Source organism: Macadamia integrifolia, chromosome 4 (genome assembly GCF_013358625.1).
Source record: "Macadamia integrifolia cultivar HAES 741 chromosome 4, SCU_Mint_v3, whole genome shotgun sequence".
In the NCBI taxonomy this organism is placed as follows: Eukaryota; Viridiplantae; Streptophyta; class Magnoliopsida; order Proteales; family Proteaceae; genus Macadamia; species Macadamia integrifolia.
Window position 1 is genome coordinate 14,871,489 of NC_056560.1, and position 19,818 is coordinate 14,891,306.

Sequence of the window (19,818 nt, forward strand, 5' to 3'; positions counted from 1 at the left end):
TACTATCTTATGAGACCCACTAATCACTAGGAGCGGGATCCACGCGACAAATGGTGTAGCATAGATCCAACGGCAAATCCTTGGAGGAGATGTCAGGTTTTGAGGAAGAAAACAATAAAATTGCAGAAAGAAAGTAGCATTAGTTCAGTTAAACCAGAAACCGCCCAGCTTAATATCATATTTAGTGCTGGTTATTATTCTTGGGAGTTCAGTTTCTGGGCTGCACATTGTAATTGAAAATTTTCATTTTTTTTTTTTCTTTCTCTCCTTTTGTGAAATAGTTTAGAGATAATTTTGTAGATTGAATTATTTGTTTGAGTTGTAAAAAATAAAGAAGAAGAAGAAGAAGAAGAAGGGTAATTATGTCCTTTTGTTTTCTAAAACTAACACCTATCTCACGGTGTTAATTTGGAAAGATTTATTTGTAATAAACGAAATGCGACAGAGTGAATGTAATAAGGGCAAATGAGGGTGGTGGATGCAAATTTCTCATTTTTTATAATTTTTTTACCCTTGAGTTCTATCAGTGGATCAATATTAAATTTATCAAGACTTGGGATCAATTTCGACTGATGCCAATTTGATCGGGGTGATTTCATCAATCTCAATCCCGATGGAAACAATTCATGGGTTTAGTCTAAAGCCCCCTTTTCAATTTATATATATATATATATATATATAACATTGTGACATATTCCGTTGTTAAGTTTTAGCTTTGTATATAATAAAATACGAAGTTTTAAAATTGTGCCATAATTACTTTTTCTTTTTTTTTTGGGTAACAATAATTACTTTTGCCGTTCCCGTTAGGCCATTACTCGTGTGGATCAGCTCCCGGGCTCAAACAAGACAGGAAAATAATCCTCTGTTTTTCTCATCCCTGTTTTTCCTTGTTTTGCTACCTGCAGAATGCGACACGTGGACAACTTTAAGACCAACACACCGGATGTAATAATCCTCACCCAATCTTGATCGTTGGTCTCCTTATTGTCCACGTGTCGCGTTCTACAGGTAGCAAAACAAGGAAAAACAGGGATGAGAAAAATAGAGGATTTTGATCCAACAAGACAAGGGTTGAGGCTTTGATATGAGCCCAGTCCAACCTGGCCCAGTTTAATATTAAAAAAAAAAAAAAAAGAGTATTACAGGAAGCGGAGAAAAGAAAACCTGTCAAGAATGGGATTCGAACCGATGCCCTTTCGGACTAGTACCTGAAACTGGCGCCTTAGACCAACTCGGCCATCTTGACATATGGTATAAGACGTTTTTATTAGTAATATATAAATGGCCAGGATTGATGCATCCACGTGTTAAAAGGTACGTGGGAAATCAAGGAAAACAAGTAGAACAGGAATGGGAATACGGGTTTCAGTTTTTTGTTTGGGAGAGAGTTGCCACGATGCCATTCTGGGAAGAATCTACACATCACACCAACGGTAGGGCAGAAAATTATACCATCCAAATGCTACCCATATGAATCAAAACAGGAGAGAGAAGAATTAAACATGAAATTGGAGAACATACATTGGCGACTTCAGGTTCCACCTAGTCCGGCGAGATGGTCTTTCTTTCTCTATATCAAAGCATCGATGTTACATCAGTATTACAGCATAACACCACCTACATTGTTTCAGAGATGTACTCATAGCCCTCAAGTCTCCCTCCAGCTAACAATTATTCCTTACAAGTTACAATCCATGTGAACCCATGGTCTACAGGTTAAGTTTAAGTCCCAGATCATTGCCCCTAGGACACAACAAGAATTGCTTTCTGAAAGAATTTTGGCTATCCCAATTACTGACTAATGATAACAGTGTCAACAAAACCAATACAACCGCAGGAGATATGACATGAAGAAATTCAATCAGAAAAGTAACAGAACAGAAGATTTGAGGATAGGTTATAAAAGCCAATCCCAAGAGTCCAAGACCCAAACAAGGTCCAGTTTGATCAAACTAGACCCTTGAAAAGGTCAGATCAAAATTCATGATAAAGATATTATTTCAGATTCGTATAACTAGTGGTATTTTCTCTACATTCTCTTCTGAGGGTTTTATAAAAGATGAAAATAAAAATGTACAGAAAAATGTTACCATGTAGAGGTAATTTCTCTTGTTGAGTACAACCTACAAGATTATTTCCCTTCATTTCAAGAATAATTCCAAGCAATCTCAACTTTGAAACTTGGGATCAAAGTTCTCCTGCAAGAACCTGTAAAGTTCCTCTGCAACACTAGCAGGATATTCTTCGTGGGGGAGAAGAGCCCCTGAAACCTCAACGAACTTGCTGACCCCTTTAGCTCCCTCCAGAGCAACCATCTCTGCCTTAGACCTCTTCGGTGAGCCTGTGGTTGACACAACAAGAACAGGAGCCTTCCCCTCCAAAGCTGTGAACAGTTCAAGGAACTCTTCCCGTGACTTTACAGGATCAAGTAGGCCAGTCAAGAAAGCAGCAGGCAAATAGCGTGCCCCTTTCTGTTTTGTCAGGGCATACCTGCTCTCGATGATGCCAGGAGTCACTTTCTCAGGGTCTGAATAGACATGAGATTTGTACTGTGATTCAATAGCCTTCTCGTTGCTGACAAGCACATTGTACATCATCCAGCCCACAGCAGGGGTCCTCAAGGTGCCTCTCAACAGCCCATACCTGTATGTTCATGAGCAGAAGAAACAGGAAAGAGATAAGTTTCATCATTGATAATCTCATCAGAAATTTTAAGATCCCATCTACAATGCAAAGCCAAACAACCAGAGAAATCAGCATGAGGAAAATGGCAGTGTGTTGGACCCATGGTTTAAAGTATCTCCGATATCGATACGATACCCTCCGATAAGTATCTTAAATTTAACCAACTGATACGATACACACCGATACGATACATGGAATTTTTAAAATCTTTTCACATCGATATATATCCTACGATACATACCGATATGCATCAATACACCACCGATACATATCGATACGATACGATATGCACCGATACAACTCTATGAAAAATATAAAATCAAGGTGAAATGTACGTTTCGGTATGTATCGGTGAGTATCGATCGGTAAGTATCGATGAGTGTCGGTACGTATCGGTGAGTATCGGTATGTACCGATGCAGTGTGCTACGGTCATATAATGGCCAAGATGGATAATTTTCAGAAAAACACGATTTTGAGGGGTTTTTGTTCCAAAGTTGCTGCCAGACATATTTCTATCTAACTAAAGTGGAAATCAACGTTAGGAAAAAGGATTTTACATTTATAGGACAACTACAAACCTTGAATTCTTAGTGCGATACCCTCAATTTAGTGTGTATGCATAATACATGTTATCAATAGCTTTTTTTAACAAATTCTTTATGCAAAAGTGTTTAAAAAAATGTTTTCTATCCATTTATGTGTGTATCTTTAGCGTATCTTAACGTATCCCCAATACGTATCTTAATTTTGACCGACCGATACGGCGACCGATACCGATACTTTAATCCTTGGTACTTGGACCTACCACCATTAGTTAATGGTCCCACCTAAGATATCATCGTATAGATTGATCGAGTTGGATCGCTTAAAGTCTGATCCACCCAGACTAAATAAAACCCAACAACACCATTTATTTAGCATTCAAGGGATGCAATAAATAATTAGATTGGGAAATTCTAATCTAGTAGAATGTTTTGCTGGCAGATGCTTTCGAAATGACAATATTGACCCTGACTGCCCAGCCAGCTCAACGCAACCACTCTAACCCACCTAACCCATTCTTCACTGTTTTGATGGATATGTTGGATTAGAAATTGTGAAAATTTTATGCTTATGACCAAGTTTGAGATTTATGAACTTGTCGTGTAATAATAAGTTCAAATTTTATGTGAAATCTATGGTTTGATATCTTGATACAAACATTTCTTTGGGATGCATTTAACAAACAGGAATTTACATTTACAAGGAACTACTCAAAATATAATTCTTACACAAACAACTATATCAACAGGTTTTTAATCTATTTACTGTTTTCTTCATCAACCAGTATGCCTGTTTAATCAGTTAGAATAGCACTAGACTGCAGGAATATAGCACTAAATCACCAAGGTAACCGCAGCCTGAACCTTCACATTTGCCAAATCTACATATTCTGGGCAGGACGTATTGAATTTTCCAACATACTGCAGGTAGATCACAGGTATCATTCTACAGCCAGACGTCCACTTTATTTTTTCTAATTTTTCTAAAACAATCCTTACAAATAAAGCATATAATCATATGGTACTACTAGATAATCAACTAACCGTGTATCCAACCAAACTAGGGAATAACTGATTTTGTACTACCTTGTTTCCATGTTGGAGTCTCGACCAAAAACAATTGGAAGCGGACCAGCCCAAGTAGGTGCAACAGCAGCAATTGCTGATAACTTTACCAAGCCCTTTTTCACAGCTCGAAGTGCTACTGTGGCTGCATGCCCTCCTCCAAAAACTACCAATTCATCATCTGCTTACAATTCACAAGATAGTAAGAAACAGCCATGCTGATGGTTTTCTCTACCAGGATGCCAACAGGACAGCAGAATGCATACATGAATGAAGCAGGCAAAACTTCCCTTACGATGCTTAGGATCAAGGATGATTAAACTTAAGTGCATACATCTTTCAATTATATAAGGACTGGATTTTGCCCGAGAGAGAGACGCAGAACTATTCCCAAATCAGAAGAATTCAAATGCATACATCTTTCAATTATATAAGGACTGGATTTTGCCCCAGAGAGAGATGCAGAACTAATCCCAAATTCCAGCAGAAGATTAGCTTGTGACAAGATCCCAGGAAAAAGGAGCAAACCAGCAACTAGAAAATTTCAACAACTTAATTAGAACAAATCAGATGGGGCTCGAAATTATAATCATATGATTATTCCACATTTTCCACCAAACAATATGGGCCAGCAAAGTTTCTTTCTATTTCGAAAATTTCAACAACTTAATTAGAACAAATCAGATGGGGCTCGAAATTATAATCATATGATTATTTCACATTTTCCACCAAACAATATGGGCCAGCAAAGTTTCTTTCTATTTCCTTTTTACAGGTAGGCCTCGACGAGAGTTGAACTCATGACCTCTTAATTGTGAGGCCAGGTCCTTGCCAACTGAGCTACCCCCATGGGGTTGGTCAGCAAAGTTTGATTCAAATCCAACAGCTAGATCTCCAGATATGGAGCAATCATACTGAAGCTAGGAATTTTCAAACCCAGTGTAAATAGAATCAATCAGGGAAATTCAGAACTCAAATCTGAAATATGATAGGAAGTCACTTGATAAAGTTTCAGAACAGTAATCAAATTCGGCATATCAAATCCGAACGTTGAAAAATATGCTGAGTTGGAAGAGAACTTAGAAACCATAATTTCGATTAGAATCAGGAAATCAGAAATTGCTTTGGAACTTGGAGTTCTAAAACAGAAACTAGAAAACTAGAAAGGAAATTGAAGTCAGAATAGGGCAGACTCTTACTCAGTAAATCAGATCAGAAATCAGAATACTAGTTTAAGCAAACATCAACTAAAGAAAGACGAAAAATAATCTAGCCGCAGGGTATAGAAGTCAGAATTCCTGACCAGAAGTTGATGGAGAAGAAATAAAAGGAGGATATAAAGAACCACATTAGCAATCCACCTAATCCGCAGGCTTGGAATCAACCAAGTACACCCAGAATCCACCAGGTAAGTACTGAATACACAACAGCTCTACTGAATCCACAGCAGTATAAGTTTTCAGAAAACTTTTACTCACTCAAAAATTCGTGAATGATGCCATAGGCACTACATCTATATATAGAATTCATACATTCTTGAATCTTGACCATTTCTATACATATCTTGTATCTTACCGATACGAGCAAGGACAAAATACAAAAGTTAAAAGAAAGAGGAAAGTGACACAAAAACAGAAAAACAGTAGAAACACATCTAAATGGGGTCCACTACATGGACCCTTGCCCTCCAACCGGCTCTATTCAAGGTCATACTTGGGACAAGGCCTAAACTATGCATGTCTATCCTCACTACTTCTCCTATGGTCATTTTCGCCTTGCCCCTACCTCTTTTAGTTCCTTCATACAATCACACATTATCAAACTCTCCCAAAACATATCCTTAATATCCTTAGTCAAAGAACTCCTTGCTTTGCTAACTAATCCACCGTTTCATTTGCCCTCTTTGGAGACAATCGGAAGAAACATCCCAGCTAAGAAGCAAGGTGATGCAGTTGCACGATGGACTTAGAAAAAAATAAATATCTTTTGATTTGATTTTCTTTTGTTTTAGAAACAATTTCCCTTGAAATTAGCTAGCTTCTAATTTTAGAATAGTTTCCTTTCAAGTAGTTTTCATTAATTGTTTGATTTTTTTCCTTTATATTGGACATGTAATCAATGGAGTTTTTTCAGTTTTAATTTTGGAGACTTACAACTTGGTTGAAGAATTTTTGGGTGTAACCCATGGCTATCAATTTTCCCTTTCTCCCTCTCTGAATTTCTCTCCTCTCTTCCCTACCATTCTTTTACTTCTTCTTTATTTCTTCCTCTTCCTCTTCATTGTTATTTTTGGGTTTTCCCCTACCCTGCTTTGAGCTACAGTAGCTGCCCCGTTTCTGGGCGAGAGTTGCAGCACTACTGAAGTGCTTCAAGCTCTCTTGTGTGAGATCGGTTTGGGTCGACGCTGTGATCGAAGGAAGCCCTCACATATACGACCTGAACCCTAGAACCTTGGCTCCTATTGATTTCCCTATTGTGAGAAATAAGACCTGCAACTCTAGTTATCTGAAGCTGCCGCTCAGATTTGATTTCAGAGCTTCAATCTCCATAGCTGGTGGGTGGATCGAACTGCTGCTAGTTACAATCAAGAAGATTAGGAGTCAAAATACTCTCTTCAAAAATTCTGGCCGATTGGGTTCTTATCAGAAGGGTAACGGTACTCATAGACCAACAAGCCTCCGTTGGTTTCTGGTTCTCACGACAAGAAGAAGAAAAAGAGGTTTTTTTTTTTTTTTATTGTTTAGCACCATTACTGTTACTTTCCCATACTACCCTCACTTTTATTTCTTTTTTAATCTGTTGTCCTATTTTATCCTTAGTCCTAAATTACCCTTTTACTAGCATATTGTAGCCTAGGCCTTTAGTTCCATCTAATTACAAGTCTGCCACTCCCTTCTAAAGTTCCATTTATTTACAAAACTGCCACCTTCATTGGAAACTTCAGCTTAATTACAATTCTGCCATTTAGTTGAAGCTTTATTTCAATACAATTGTTATTGAGTGTTGCCTTTGTTTTATTGAGTGTTTAAGTGGGCCCAAAGCGATCCGATTTCAACCCTTGATCCGGATCCACATCACAAGGTAGCAAAGAAGTTGATAATGTGTGATTGTATGACACAGTTCACTTTAAGGATCTCACCCACTTTATGGCATTAAGCCATTAACTGAATCCACCCCCCCCCCCCAAATCACCATGGTTGAATCTTCTAGTAATCAAGAACTATATTCCTAACTTGAGGGACATTAATCAGCTCTACTAGAATCCCAGTCCCCAATAGAACCTTAAAACCCACCCATTGTAGTGCCATTTTCCACTCCGATAGTCCCTCATTCTGGAGGGTCCTGGATTCCTTCAGGAACATCCATCAAATTTCAGCATAACCAATTACCCATTCCTTCTGGAGAAGTCCACAATGGCAACTCAATGGTGATCATGGGCACCACAAAGTATACTGGTCATGAAACGATCTTGCGCTGCATTCTTCCCAAGTGCACCATAAAGCATACTGGTCATGAAACTATCTTGCTCTGCATTCTTCCCAAGTGCACCACAAAGTACCTAACAAATTCCTCTGGAAGAAACTTGTCTCTTCACAATGCAGCCAACTTCCAAGACCAAGATAACTCCTCGACAATCCAAGGAAATTATCCAGTTCATTTGACAGAAGGCCCAGAAACAGCTATCCAATTTCACAATTATTCCATCAAAAGTGCAGCAGATATTAATGCACTTTCAAATTTTCATAGTGTCAACAAGGTTATGCTTGTCAACTCAAGCTTTCCTAACACTTTAGAGCTATTGGTTGAAGCATTTTTTGTGCATAAGTGTTTGACTTGTTTTTTTCTCAAATTTCCCAGGTATGTGGATGACAGGATGAGTATTCAAACTTCAACATGAAGTGAAGGCAGTGCTATGTTCTTTTTGGGAATAGCTGTATCAGCGGCGGTATAACACCAACTACCACTTCTGGTTCCAGACCTGGACCAAGTCCCACAAACCGGATTTAGCTATTAAAACAAGTATTCTAGCAGAAGAAGGGAAAAAAAAAAAGGGCTGGCATAGAATTCAAATAAATTCAACCCCCCATCCCCACCAAAAAAAAAAAAACACAAATTGATGAGATAAGGGCAGCAACTCATGCTGGAACAAGGTTCAGACCTGGAATTCTGGAGAACCTTTTAAATGACATTCAAAAGTCTATCACAAGAAAAGCTTCAATGCCGCAATTCATTGGATCACATACATCGAGTAGAACTGTCAAAACTATATATACTGAATAGCGTAACAAATGGAAAACAAATCAACAAAAGCAATCTATAAAAGAAATAACTTAATGGCAATCTGGATTACGGCTCTCCCCCTTTTTTGCTAGCCATTGTTGGTGATATGGCTCTGTATTTTTTATAGTTTGCTTTTGTGCTTGGCTTTTGGCCTTTGGTTTTCCCTTTGTTGGCTTAGGCCTCCCCTCCCCCTCCTTCCCTTGTAATTTCTTCTTCTCTTGGTATTGAATTATTTATTCATCCAAAAAAAAAAACTTAAGGGCCGTATGAAGTTGCCATCAACACATAATGCACAATAAGGTTGACCCACATACCTGATTGCCGTAATGGACTATCGGGTGCATTCATAAATTCAACCAAGAAATTCTCTATCACATCAGCATTGTAATCTAACTTGGGCCTATCAGAGTAACCCAGACCAGGCCAGTCAACAATGGTAGCCCGCCAATTGACATTTCCATTTCGTGAAACAATGTCTTCAGCCACAGATCTCCATTCCTCTACAGTGCTAACATCAGAAATCGTGGGCAACATAAGGATGTTCTTGCGGGGCTCAGGTTTCTCCCCATCATGTTCCTCGTAATAGATATTAACAGACTTCTCGTTGAATTTCCATTGCCAGTTGCCAGTCTGAAATCCACCAAAACCAATAGTAAAACGAGTAAAAAAAAAATTCCCCCATTTCAGCCTCATCGATAAATCATTCCCAATTGCAACGTAACTACATCATGTTCGATTCGGCTCATTTATAGCAGAAGAGTTCCTTTGCCGGAGAAGGGATGTGGAGGGTGCATGAGGCACACATGCGAGTACAATCATTTATACTATTAATTCCCAAATCTCACATTTCTGAATCTCTAATTACTGGCCATAGTACTGATTAGGTGATTGGGCTGAATTCCTAATCATAATACTGCAATAACCATGTCGAGATGCAGATATCCGGAGATCTTATGAAATTATATATCATGTCCCAAATATGTAATTCCAGAACCTCTTAGAAGCACAACAATGACACACAAAACAATTCTAAAATGGTTCCATCATTCCATTTCTCTCCACTTTTGGGGGTAGATATTCAAATATTTTGGTAACAAATTCTTAATATGAAACGACGGACATGGAAGAAAGTAAGCACTTTAATAAACCATAAAACAACAAATCATTTGCGAGAGCAACTAAGAGTTGTAACTTGACTTACCTTCGATGGGGATGGGGTCGAGGGCTTATCGACGGTAGAAACTTTTGGATAATCTACAGTAGTGGAGGCCTTGATTACGAGGGATCTTCGAAAGTACGGATTCTGTGAGAAAGAGCACCGATGAAGGTTACAGGAAAGGCGGGCGGTGGAGGGAGACAAGTAGAAAGTAGCAGAAGCAGCGGCCATGAATGATGTCTGATGAAGATTAGGGTTCGAAAGGTTACAAAACGGGTGAGAAAGATTAACTGCATTTCTGGCTCTACTTCTTGCGTTCGTTTTATTACTTTCGGTTTGATTTCTTTCTTTCATTTTCTTCCTACACGTTTGTTTTTTCCAAAACAAAAAACATGTGCTCCATGATAGTAATTATAGCCCCATATGGCAAGTAAGACCAACTCGAGTGATGATGGATTGAGGGTATTTTCATCACTAGGCTATCAACCCCATTGGTGATTTTTTTCCTACACTTGTTTGACGCCAAAATAGAGAGAGAGAGAGAGAGAGAGAGAGAGACAAGTGGGGTATGCCGGTATGGTGCCCCAGATGAGATTCATGACCTATTTAATTAAGGGTGTCATTTTAGGAACTTGAATTAGAAACGACCCACCCATTAACTTATTGGTCCGGTTCTGGATGCTTTTGAGCTGATTAACTTATTGATCAGGGTAGATTCTGATCCAGTTCTTCCAATGGTTTCAGAACCAATGGATCAATTTAGAACTGCCGGACCTGTTCCAAAGGCACATCCTAACCCTAATAAGCCTAGTCATGTATAATTCAAGGTATGTATATTGTAGAGGAAGACCCTAACTACAAAAGGGGGAGTCGAGATTCCATAATTCCATTCCATTAAAGTCGAAGGAAAAATAACCACACTAAAAAAAAAACAAAAAAAAAATAAGAAAGAAAAAAAAAAGGTAGATTACTACACTCAAACCGATCACTAGATTGATTGATAGTGAGCTTCTAACACTCTCAATGTATCCTCTCGTTTGAAGCTTTTTCAGCCTATAAATGGTGAAGTTATGTACATTGAGAGGACGTATGATTTTTTTTTCTTTTTTTTTTTGGTAAGACTTGTATATTAAATGCCAGTGTATTGAAGTGGTTGAGTTTGAGACATTGTAGAGAATTTAGCCATTGGGTTATTATTCCCCCTGGTCTCTATTGTACATAACAATATGTTTTTTTTTTATTATTTTTTTTTAGAGATAAAAATAGGAGAAGGTGGGTGAGCTTTAGACATTTTAGAGAATCTAGCTATTGGGTTATTATTCCCCTGATCTCTATTAATCTCTATTGTACAAAGTTCAAAAGCACTAACGACATATAAGTTTAACCCTAAGGAGTACATACCACAAAAATGCCACAAAGGGCTAAAAAAAGGGGCAGCTTGTTGTGGGGAATCATTCCCATTAACTCTTGGAAGTTGGGATCCTATCAACTTTTTTCTTCTAAACAAAAGTCTATGCATTTATGCAAGACCAGCACAAGGAATTCGAATCATAATTTCAGAATAACCAAGGAGTGAAGGAACCATATTCTCTCAAGTGCACCAGTGCATCCAGTGTGCATTCGACGGCTAGGGATACGTGCCTCAATGCTACTAGTTGTCTGATGTGCAATGGACGTATTGAAACATTGGAGAGAATCCAGGTCCAAGAGTGAAAATGAACTATAATATTTAGCATGCAACGAACAACCTCGTCCAAACTAGGGAGTCACGGAAATGAGACCAAAAGAACATAGAATAAAAAATGACCCCAAATGTAAAATGTTAGAAATATTGATCCCTTCGACTAAAAGCAAGAGTTTACCATCAATGAATTATGCTATCATTTGTCTTGGAAGTAGTGTTGTTTTTTCTTTCTCTTTTTTTTGGTCTTCTAAGTTCTTGAATCATGGAAATTTCAAAGAGGAGTTCAACTTCAGACTCTCTTATAGTCTATAACCTTTCTATTCAATAAAGCTATATTTTCTACCAAAAAAAAAAAAACACGATTATATTTGTTTAATTGAGAAAAGTGAAAAAGATAAAAGAAAATTTTACTTGTTTTTCACATACTACAACAAGACCAAACAAAGTTATTATTGATGTTTGTTGACATGACACTTAACTTTTCCAGCTTCACCTATTTCCAAAGTCCATCAAACTTGATAAGAAGTTGTTTAGTATTTTTCTCCTCCTATTTCCTTGCTTTCTCATCGAATCTCATTACAATAAAAGTTACATATTTCATTATTTTCTTCCTTAACCTAATCCATGAGATGTGAGACCCATTCTCATAAGTTTTTCATCTATTTTTATTCATCAAAGAAATAGGACCTTAATAGAACGAGTTATTGTAAAAAAATAAAAATAAAATAAAATTCATTCACCAAAAACCACATATTAAAAATCAAAACTACTTCTTTTGCCAAAAAATAATAAAAAGAAAAAACTAAAAAATATACTGGAGAACGAGGTTTTAATCAACTTCTGAATCTTGTGGTCCTTGATGATCTATTGAAATTTGTGTAAAAAAAATCAGGCCGGTGGACTCAGTCGCTGCTGGTCGAGTGGAAGGTCGGACCCCAACCTATATGCATGCATAGCACTCCACCGGAGATCTTGATGATTTGGGGTTCTCTGTTGCTTCCTCGTCTTGCAGCTCCGTCGGAATATCCGAGTCCACCGGGGCTAAAGCAGGGAAGCAAGGGTAGGAGGTGTTGTTCAAAGTAAGGTGGCGACAGGGGTAAAAATGTCAAAAAACATATTAAAGTGAGGGTTGGAAACTGTTTCAAGTAGTTTGGTAAACCCAAACTCAAAAGTGGGTAATTTTGTAAACTCAAACTTAGTTTGGGTAATTTGGTTAAGGGAACCAAAAAATAGGTAATCATGTAATTTTTCCTAAAAAAAAGTCAAAAATTATATTTTGAGTGATCTTATCTGCAACATCCATAGGTTCATGAACCAAGTACAGAAGACAGCATTCACACTCCCAGTCATGGAATCTCGAAGAATGGACGTCAACGGTCCACTGTTGATCACGTCATGGACTCATGAATCATGAACCTACCGACTATATGTTTATAGATGCTGTCTGTCTCTCGTCATCTCTTTCATACAAGTCCTAATTGGTTTTATACAGCTGAGGAATTAGTGGAGAAACATAAGGAAGAAGACTAAGTCCTCCATTAGTACACCTTGAAAGGAAGCTTCCCAAACTTGCAATTTCTTCTCAGCACGGAATCAATGGAATTTCATGCATTTAATCACCCTCAAGGTTTTAAAATCAGGAATCAGTCTCAAGAACTCCAGAATCGGCTATTTGATCTGAAAATTAATCAAAATAAGTGAATATTTGAGTGAATATTCTGATTCAAATCGGTAGAAATTGAGATCAATCTCAACTAATTCCAATACAAATTAGTCACTTCACCTGTCTGGTTCCTAATTTTTGAAACCCTGATCACCATACGTGTTTGTGTGGGGTCTACCTAGACAACTTATTTTTGAATTTGATTAGAAGTTCTCTTTATTCTTATTTTTTGCCAAAATTTGAAGTTTCCAAGCCTAGAAAAACTGGAGGAGGAAGGGTTGTAGAGACGCGTGAAGATGTTGAAAAATCCATCTCTACATCAGTGTTATTAGGACCGGCATTAATCCACTCAATAGACTAGACTTGGAACCTAGAATGCGACACTTTTAAGTGCATTAAGTCTTGTTCAAGATAAATATGAATATCTGTTTGAAATTTTATATATGAAAATAACGTGGAAGATCAGTTCCAACTTTGCATATAATGGGCCCAATATGTGTTCTTAATCATAATATGCAATGTTCTAAGTATTGGTATTGATTTGGTCAATGTAATATCAAAGTTGAAATCGGTACCAATATATGTATATATATCTGGTTGATCTAGAATTGGGTATCATTATCAGATCAAGAGTGAAATCGTCAAAAACATTCATTCTCTTTTAAAGAGGAACAGATAAAATGAACAATCTAGGCCAATATGGATCCATCTTGATCATACTGATATCAATCTAATTCTCAAGATTTAAATTTCTGATAATAAGTGAATACAGGTGCATAGACTTATTCATCAATTGAACCTAATTGGTTTCGACTGGAAAAAAAAAACAAATTTTGAACCTTGGTTCAAATCCCTATATGGTGAGCCCTAGCATGCATCCCTTATACCAACTTAATGGGGTCAATTAAATGGAGATTTCAAGTAAGGACAAATGCAAGGATTTATGCAAAAAGATTGATGGGTTATGACTAATTATAATAAGTGTCGACTGTCAACCTAATACACCATTACAAATCAGCCACTGGCTTATAACGATACATTATAATAAGATGTTGACTGTCTATCTGACGTAGCATATGAATCGGTCAAGCCAAAACGTCCTTCATGCATTACGTACACCACCAAGACAATCCATCACTCAACCTACTTTTATGAAAAGATGAATGAGATAAAGAATTATTGACAGCTCTACTAAGCACGAAAATAACAACTCGAATACACAACTCCTCGTTGAAAACTAGATATATAACCCACAACTCGAGTAAAAGGTATATGTGAATAATGGTTCAATGCAGGGACCATCGCAATGCTTTGTATTAATTAAACAGTCGGATGACAAATGTTTTCACAGTGATTCGTCTTTCATAAGTCAAAAATTTTCATTTCTGACTTCTTCTTTCTACCTACCTCATAAATTAATGTAATAATTTTGGACAAAGTTTTCTTTATAAATCTTCATTGTGAATCCATTGAGTTACTTACCAAAAAGAAAAGAAGAATCCATTGATCCAGAAAGTTTAATGTTCGTCCATTTAAAAAAGTAAAAAAATTCTTCATTGGGAAACAGATTAATGACACTTCAGTGTGGAGACAATCTATCTATGAATGATGACTCCTGAGAAAGCATGCAAAGAATATGCTACCTAGTAGGTCATCCGCAAAGAAAAATATTCTACCCAGCCTTGGGTAGGTCAATACCCATGATCCAAATAACCACAGCCGCGCACTCTATGCTTCATTACATAGTTTGGTGTATACAAATCGACTCCCAACCTCGGCCCAAAGGTAGTTTTCTTCGATAGAATCCGTTGAGAAAAATATTATATGGGTAGGCGGTTGCCATGCCGACAGCATGGGTATGGCCGTATGGGATTGAATCTCATACGCATGAAAACATCCCCAAGTCGCGCCAAACTTATGGTATTAGAGTCAAGATGCTCAATGTACTTTTGATGATAAAAAATATTTCTCAGAAAAATATCTTTTGTTCTCACATGTGTTCTTGCATGGAGGAGGGAGGGATTATTTTCTCATATTATACTTAGACAAAACCATACATACAACCATTGGATGAAGGAAGAGGGTCTACGATGCACCCCACACTCATCCACGACTGTGCCCAAAACCTCTCTCCTTATACTTAAATAGAAAATAATAAAAAAATAAATTATTCTATAAAAAAGAAACGAAAAAAAAAATGATAATAAACCCGAATTATATATATATATATTTTTTAAGAAACACGAATTCAATCACCAGATCTTCCCCTCCCCTCCCCTCCCCTCCCCTCCCCCCCCCCCCTTTTTTTAAGAGTCATCTTATTTATTGATAGTTCAGTTTAACCACACCCAAAAAGACAAAAAACATTTTTAACCATTGAGGGTGAAAAATAGATTATTTAACATCATAGTGACATAATGGATTGGATTTAGTGTTTCTTTATCATCATTATGTGATTATGGTGATTTGATGCTATGATTGAGATTTGAGAATACTGAATGCCGTGTTAACCCCGCCTCTTATTGTTCAAGCTTTGCAAATACCTTTTCGCAGTTCAATCAAAAGGAGCGGAATATCTGTGGAAAAAGAGAGTCTCTCTTCACTGTTGAATAAGAGAATTTGGGTCCCACCGCATCATGGGGAAGTTAATAGACAAAATTGTGTGAGATATAGCAACATGAAATGCTTCTTGATTTATGGCAAAATTCTTGGTAATGGATCGATAAGAAAAAAAGCTTCTAGAAAACATGAGAAACACCTTTCTAGATGATAATGAAATTTCTTTATAATATGTCCTCCTAAAAACAAATTATGTATTCTCACATGTTCTGAAACATATTGACATTTACAGATGATACGGTCTTGTGAATTTAAAGTGTAACCCTCAATCTTGGTTTTATTAATTATTCTACATTTTGTGGTCAAATAAGGAATATTTTGCATCACTTGAAAACATTTTACCAACTAATAATACCAATTAACAACAGTTAATCAATAGCACCATCTCTTGATTGGAATTAAAGCAATGAAATTTTCTCCCATTTAATATATTATTTTTTCCTAAAAGTGAAAGGAGAATCATTTTCTATCGTTCAATCTACAGCAAGCCATTCAATTTTGAGAAAATGACACTTTCCTACTTCATTATCAGAAGTGGAAATGAAATTTTGTGATATTTACTTCAATTTCATTTTTTTCTACCTCACAATGAGTGGATCACATATATTTTTTTTGAAATTGGGCATATGATTAATTTAGTTCATGACCTATCTATCCAACGGTCTGAATGGACACATCATCTGTACATATGGTAGAATAAATAAATATCTTATAAGATTTGAAAAAATAATATACTCTCATGATAATAATTTTTCATCATAGAAAAATTATTTTAAAGTGAAATAAGATCCAAGTTGAGTTCATCGAAAATTTAATTTATATTTATAATTTCTATTTAAGAAATATTTCCTCATCTTTGTATTTTATTTTAGAAAAAGGTTTCATACATGACTATGTATTGATCAATACGTCAGTCTTTTAATAGAAGCATTTGAATTGAGCATTCCTAGGAAACGGTTGAAGTGTTGACCATAGGAAACACACAATCGTGTGTTTGAACCGTTTCCTTTTACTTTTTCTTCCTCTTGGTCGTTCTATTTTTATTTTTAAATTTAACTATTTGCCGTAATGGAGAGAGTTTTCCACGCCATTATTGTTGGGTGATTTCCCAGCATACACCAAGAGTGGTGCGGATAATATCATAATAGTATCATTTAGTAGAGAGTTCACTTAGGATGTAAATGAATAGTTGAAAATTTAAACTTATTTGGCATTTATATCTGATTAGAGGATATCTGAATTTGAATTATTTAGAAAATGGAAAAAAGGTTACAACATGTATGTATAAATAACTTGTGAGTGCGTTGTTCAACTATCAAACGTTGATTTAATCTCATCCCATATTCCCATCTCAATTGTTGAATTGTTTACCTAAGTTGGTTGCAATTGTTTTCTCTCTCCCTTCCACACCTCTCTATCCCCCTGCCCGCCTTCTCCGTCTCCCCTCCATCATGAACTCAGCAGCCCCCTTCCCCCCGCCTCCTCTCTCCTTCTCCCTCTCCCTCCCCTTGCTTTATTAATTGAGTTTTTCCCTTACCGCAATCGCTTTTAATTGAATCTACCTTAATTTTCTGCTTTTTTTATATATGGGTTTCATCACGGTAGTGAGATTTTGGTTTTCTATTTTTCTGATCCTGAAGCACTGATGATGAATCCAACTTATTGAAAACTTTTATGGAAATTAAATGAATCCAAGTTTCTATTGGAACCTACAAAATATAGGGAAAATTACCCAGAAAGCATCCCTCTCCGGATCCAACAACCTCATTTAAGATTACTTTAATGAAGTTGTTGCCCCATTGAAACTTACTTTAATGACGCTATGTGGGGACGGGGGCTATTGAGGCTTTGTGGAAGAGGAGGGGATAGAAGAGAGAGGAGGAATCTGCAGGAATTGGGAAGTAGTGGAGAGAGAGAGAGAGAGAGAGAAGAATAGTATAATGAAGAAGCAGAGTCTTCATGAACTTCTCACCACAAAAAATGGAATTGATAACCATAAAAATCAATAAAAGTCTCAAATTGACTTTATGCCAAATATGCCGTTAACATTTGAGAAATGAAAAATAAGATTACAACACGCTCATTCTGCTACCACCCGCCCTTAGAAAATAACTATTTGATACGAATGAATACCTAACTAAAATAAATAAATAAATAGCTAATGCCCACTTAAGATTGTAAATGCCACAAAAGGCTACAAGAAGCAGGTTATGGGGAATGAATCCCCTTAACTCTTGGAAGTTGGGACCTTTTCAACTTTTTTTCTTCTGGACAAAAGTTATATATGCATTCACGCGAGACCAGTGCAAGGAACCGGAATTGTAAATTTCAGAATAGTCAATGAGTGAAGAAGTCATATTCTCTCAAAGTGCACTATTGTGTTCAATGTGCATCCAACGGTCAGGGATGTGTGTTTTAGTGTTACCAGTTGTCTAATGTACAATGGACATTTTGAAACACTGGAGAGCATCCAGGTCCAAGAGTAAAAATGGGTTAAAATGTCTAGCATGCAACAGACAACCCCCTCCAAGCAAGGGAGTTAGTCACACTACTAATCACCTTGGAAAAGTGACTGAAAGAACATGAAACCCAAAAAGAACCCAAATGTAAAATCTCCAGAATAATGGATCGCTTTTAAATAAAAAGTAAGGGTTTGTTTGTTTATAAGGGTTTTGATGGGGTGGGATTATGGTATGAATTTTTTCAACCCCATGAAAAAGTATAACAATTGGTTGAGTGAGACAGAAAAGTGTCCAGATAATATTGGGAAACAAGTTTTCCCTGTTTGCTGATGTAGCCTTCACCCCACTCCTTTCCAAAGTCTTACCAAATTTGTGAGGCAGTAAATTCTCTCTCATCGTCAGCTTCTTCTCCAACCCTTTATTAGCCAAAGCCTAAGGTTGCAATCGGATGATTCCAAGCGAGGTACTTGAACCGTGTCAGAGCCACGCGCAGCTAGCTACTACCACTAGACCGTGACCATGCAAATTAGGGCACATAAAAGAGTGGCCAAGATGACGACAAAGTCCGAATCCACGTCGATAGTGTCCGACGGTTCTAATACCATCACCGACGAGGAATTGACGTTGGTGAGGCATCTCACTGGCGTACTCAAAAGACTAGAGAGAGAAAGAGAGAAGAAGAGTGAAGAGAGAATAGAAAGAGAGGTTTTTTAGGTTTCTTAACGTATTCATTTTTTTTTGTGGTGTAGGAATAGTAACTTCTTCTTCCACCTGCTGTATCCGAAGCAACTACCTCTCTCTTTTTCTCTCTAGTTCAAGTCTAAGCCTTTAAGGTCTCTCTCTCTTCTCTCTCTCTCCTCCCAACCCCCACCCAACAAAACATGATGGGGTGGGATGTTGCAGTTATTTTACCACGTCTTTACTTTCATGTCTTCCATTGCACTAATATGTGGGATCCATATTAACAATATTCTCACTTCCAACTCCCCTCTAAACAAACAGGCCCAAAGTGTTTACTACCAAAGAATTATGCTAGCAAATTGTCTTCGAAGATTTTTTTTTTTTTTTTTTTTTTTTTTTTTTTTTTTTTTTTTTTGACTTCTGATGGCTCTGAAAAAAAAAAAAAAAGTCTAGATTTCAAACTCTATAATCTTTAACACTTCTATTCAATAAGGTTATATTTGTTTGATGGAGAAAAGTGGAAAAGATAAAAGAGAGTGAAAAACTTGTATTTGCTCCTCATATACTATAACAAATATGGTATTTAGATAAGTGAGATAAGAAATTTATCATGCAAGGTTATTATTGTTGTTTGCTGATGTAACACTTAATTTTTCTTACTCTACTCATTTCCAAAATCTCACCAAATTTGATGAAAAATTTATTACTGTCTATCTCTCTCCTCCTCCTATTTCCTTTCTCTCCTCCTCCTATTTCCTTTCTTTCACATAGATTCTCATTCCACTAAAAATTATATATTTTGATCCATTATTATTATTTGCTTTGTAACACGTGAGATCCACTATCACAAGTTTTTCACTCATTTGTATTCGTACAAAAAAAAAAAAAAAAAAAATTTTCTAATAAACCCGAATTATATATATTTTTTGAGAAACATGAATTTATCCATCGTATCTTTTTTTTTTTTTTTTTGGG

At 36.7% G+C, this 19,818-nt stretch overlaps 1 protein-coding gene across 1 annotated transcript; it reads right to left on the minus strand.

Moving 5' to 3' along the window:
* Positions 1–1,896: 1,896 nt before the first annotated feature.
* LOC122077270 lies at positions 1,897–10,061 on the minus strand. The gene is made up of 4 exons (XM_042643159.1): positions 9,780–10,061; positions 8,893–9,208; positions 4,319–4,478; positions 1,897–2,646 (listed from the first exon to the last, which is right to left on the minus strand). The coding sequence occupies exons 1-4, from the start codon at positions 9,963–9,965 to the stop codon at positions 2,172–2,174; spliced, it is 1,137 nt and encodes a 378-aa protein (XP_042499093.1). The 5' UTR covers positions 9,966–10,061; the 3' UTR covers positions 1,897–2,171.
* Positions 10,062–19,818: the final 9,757 nt, after the last annotated feature.

Coding starts and splice junctions, on each gene's coding strand:
- LOC122077270 (XM_042643159.1), bottom strand. CDS start 9,965: ATGGCCGCTGCTTCTGCTACTTTCTACTTGTCTCCCTCCACCGCCCGC. Junction 9,209..9,779: donor CGACCCCATCCCCATCGAAG/GTAAGTCAAGTT, acceptor GGTGGATTTCAG/ACTGGCAACTGGCAATGGAA. Junction 4,479..8,892: donor TAGTCCATTACGGCAATCAG/GTATGTGGGTCA, acceptor AATTGTAAGCAG/ATGATGAATTGGTAGTTTTT.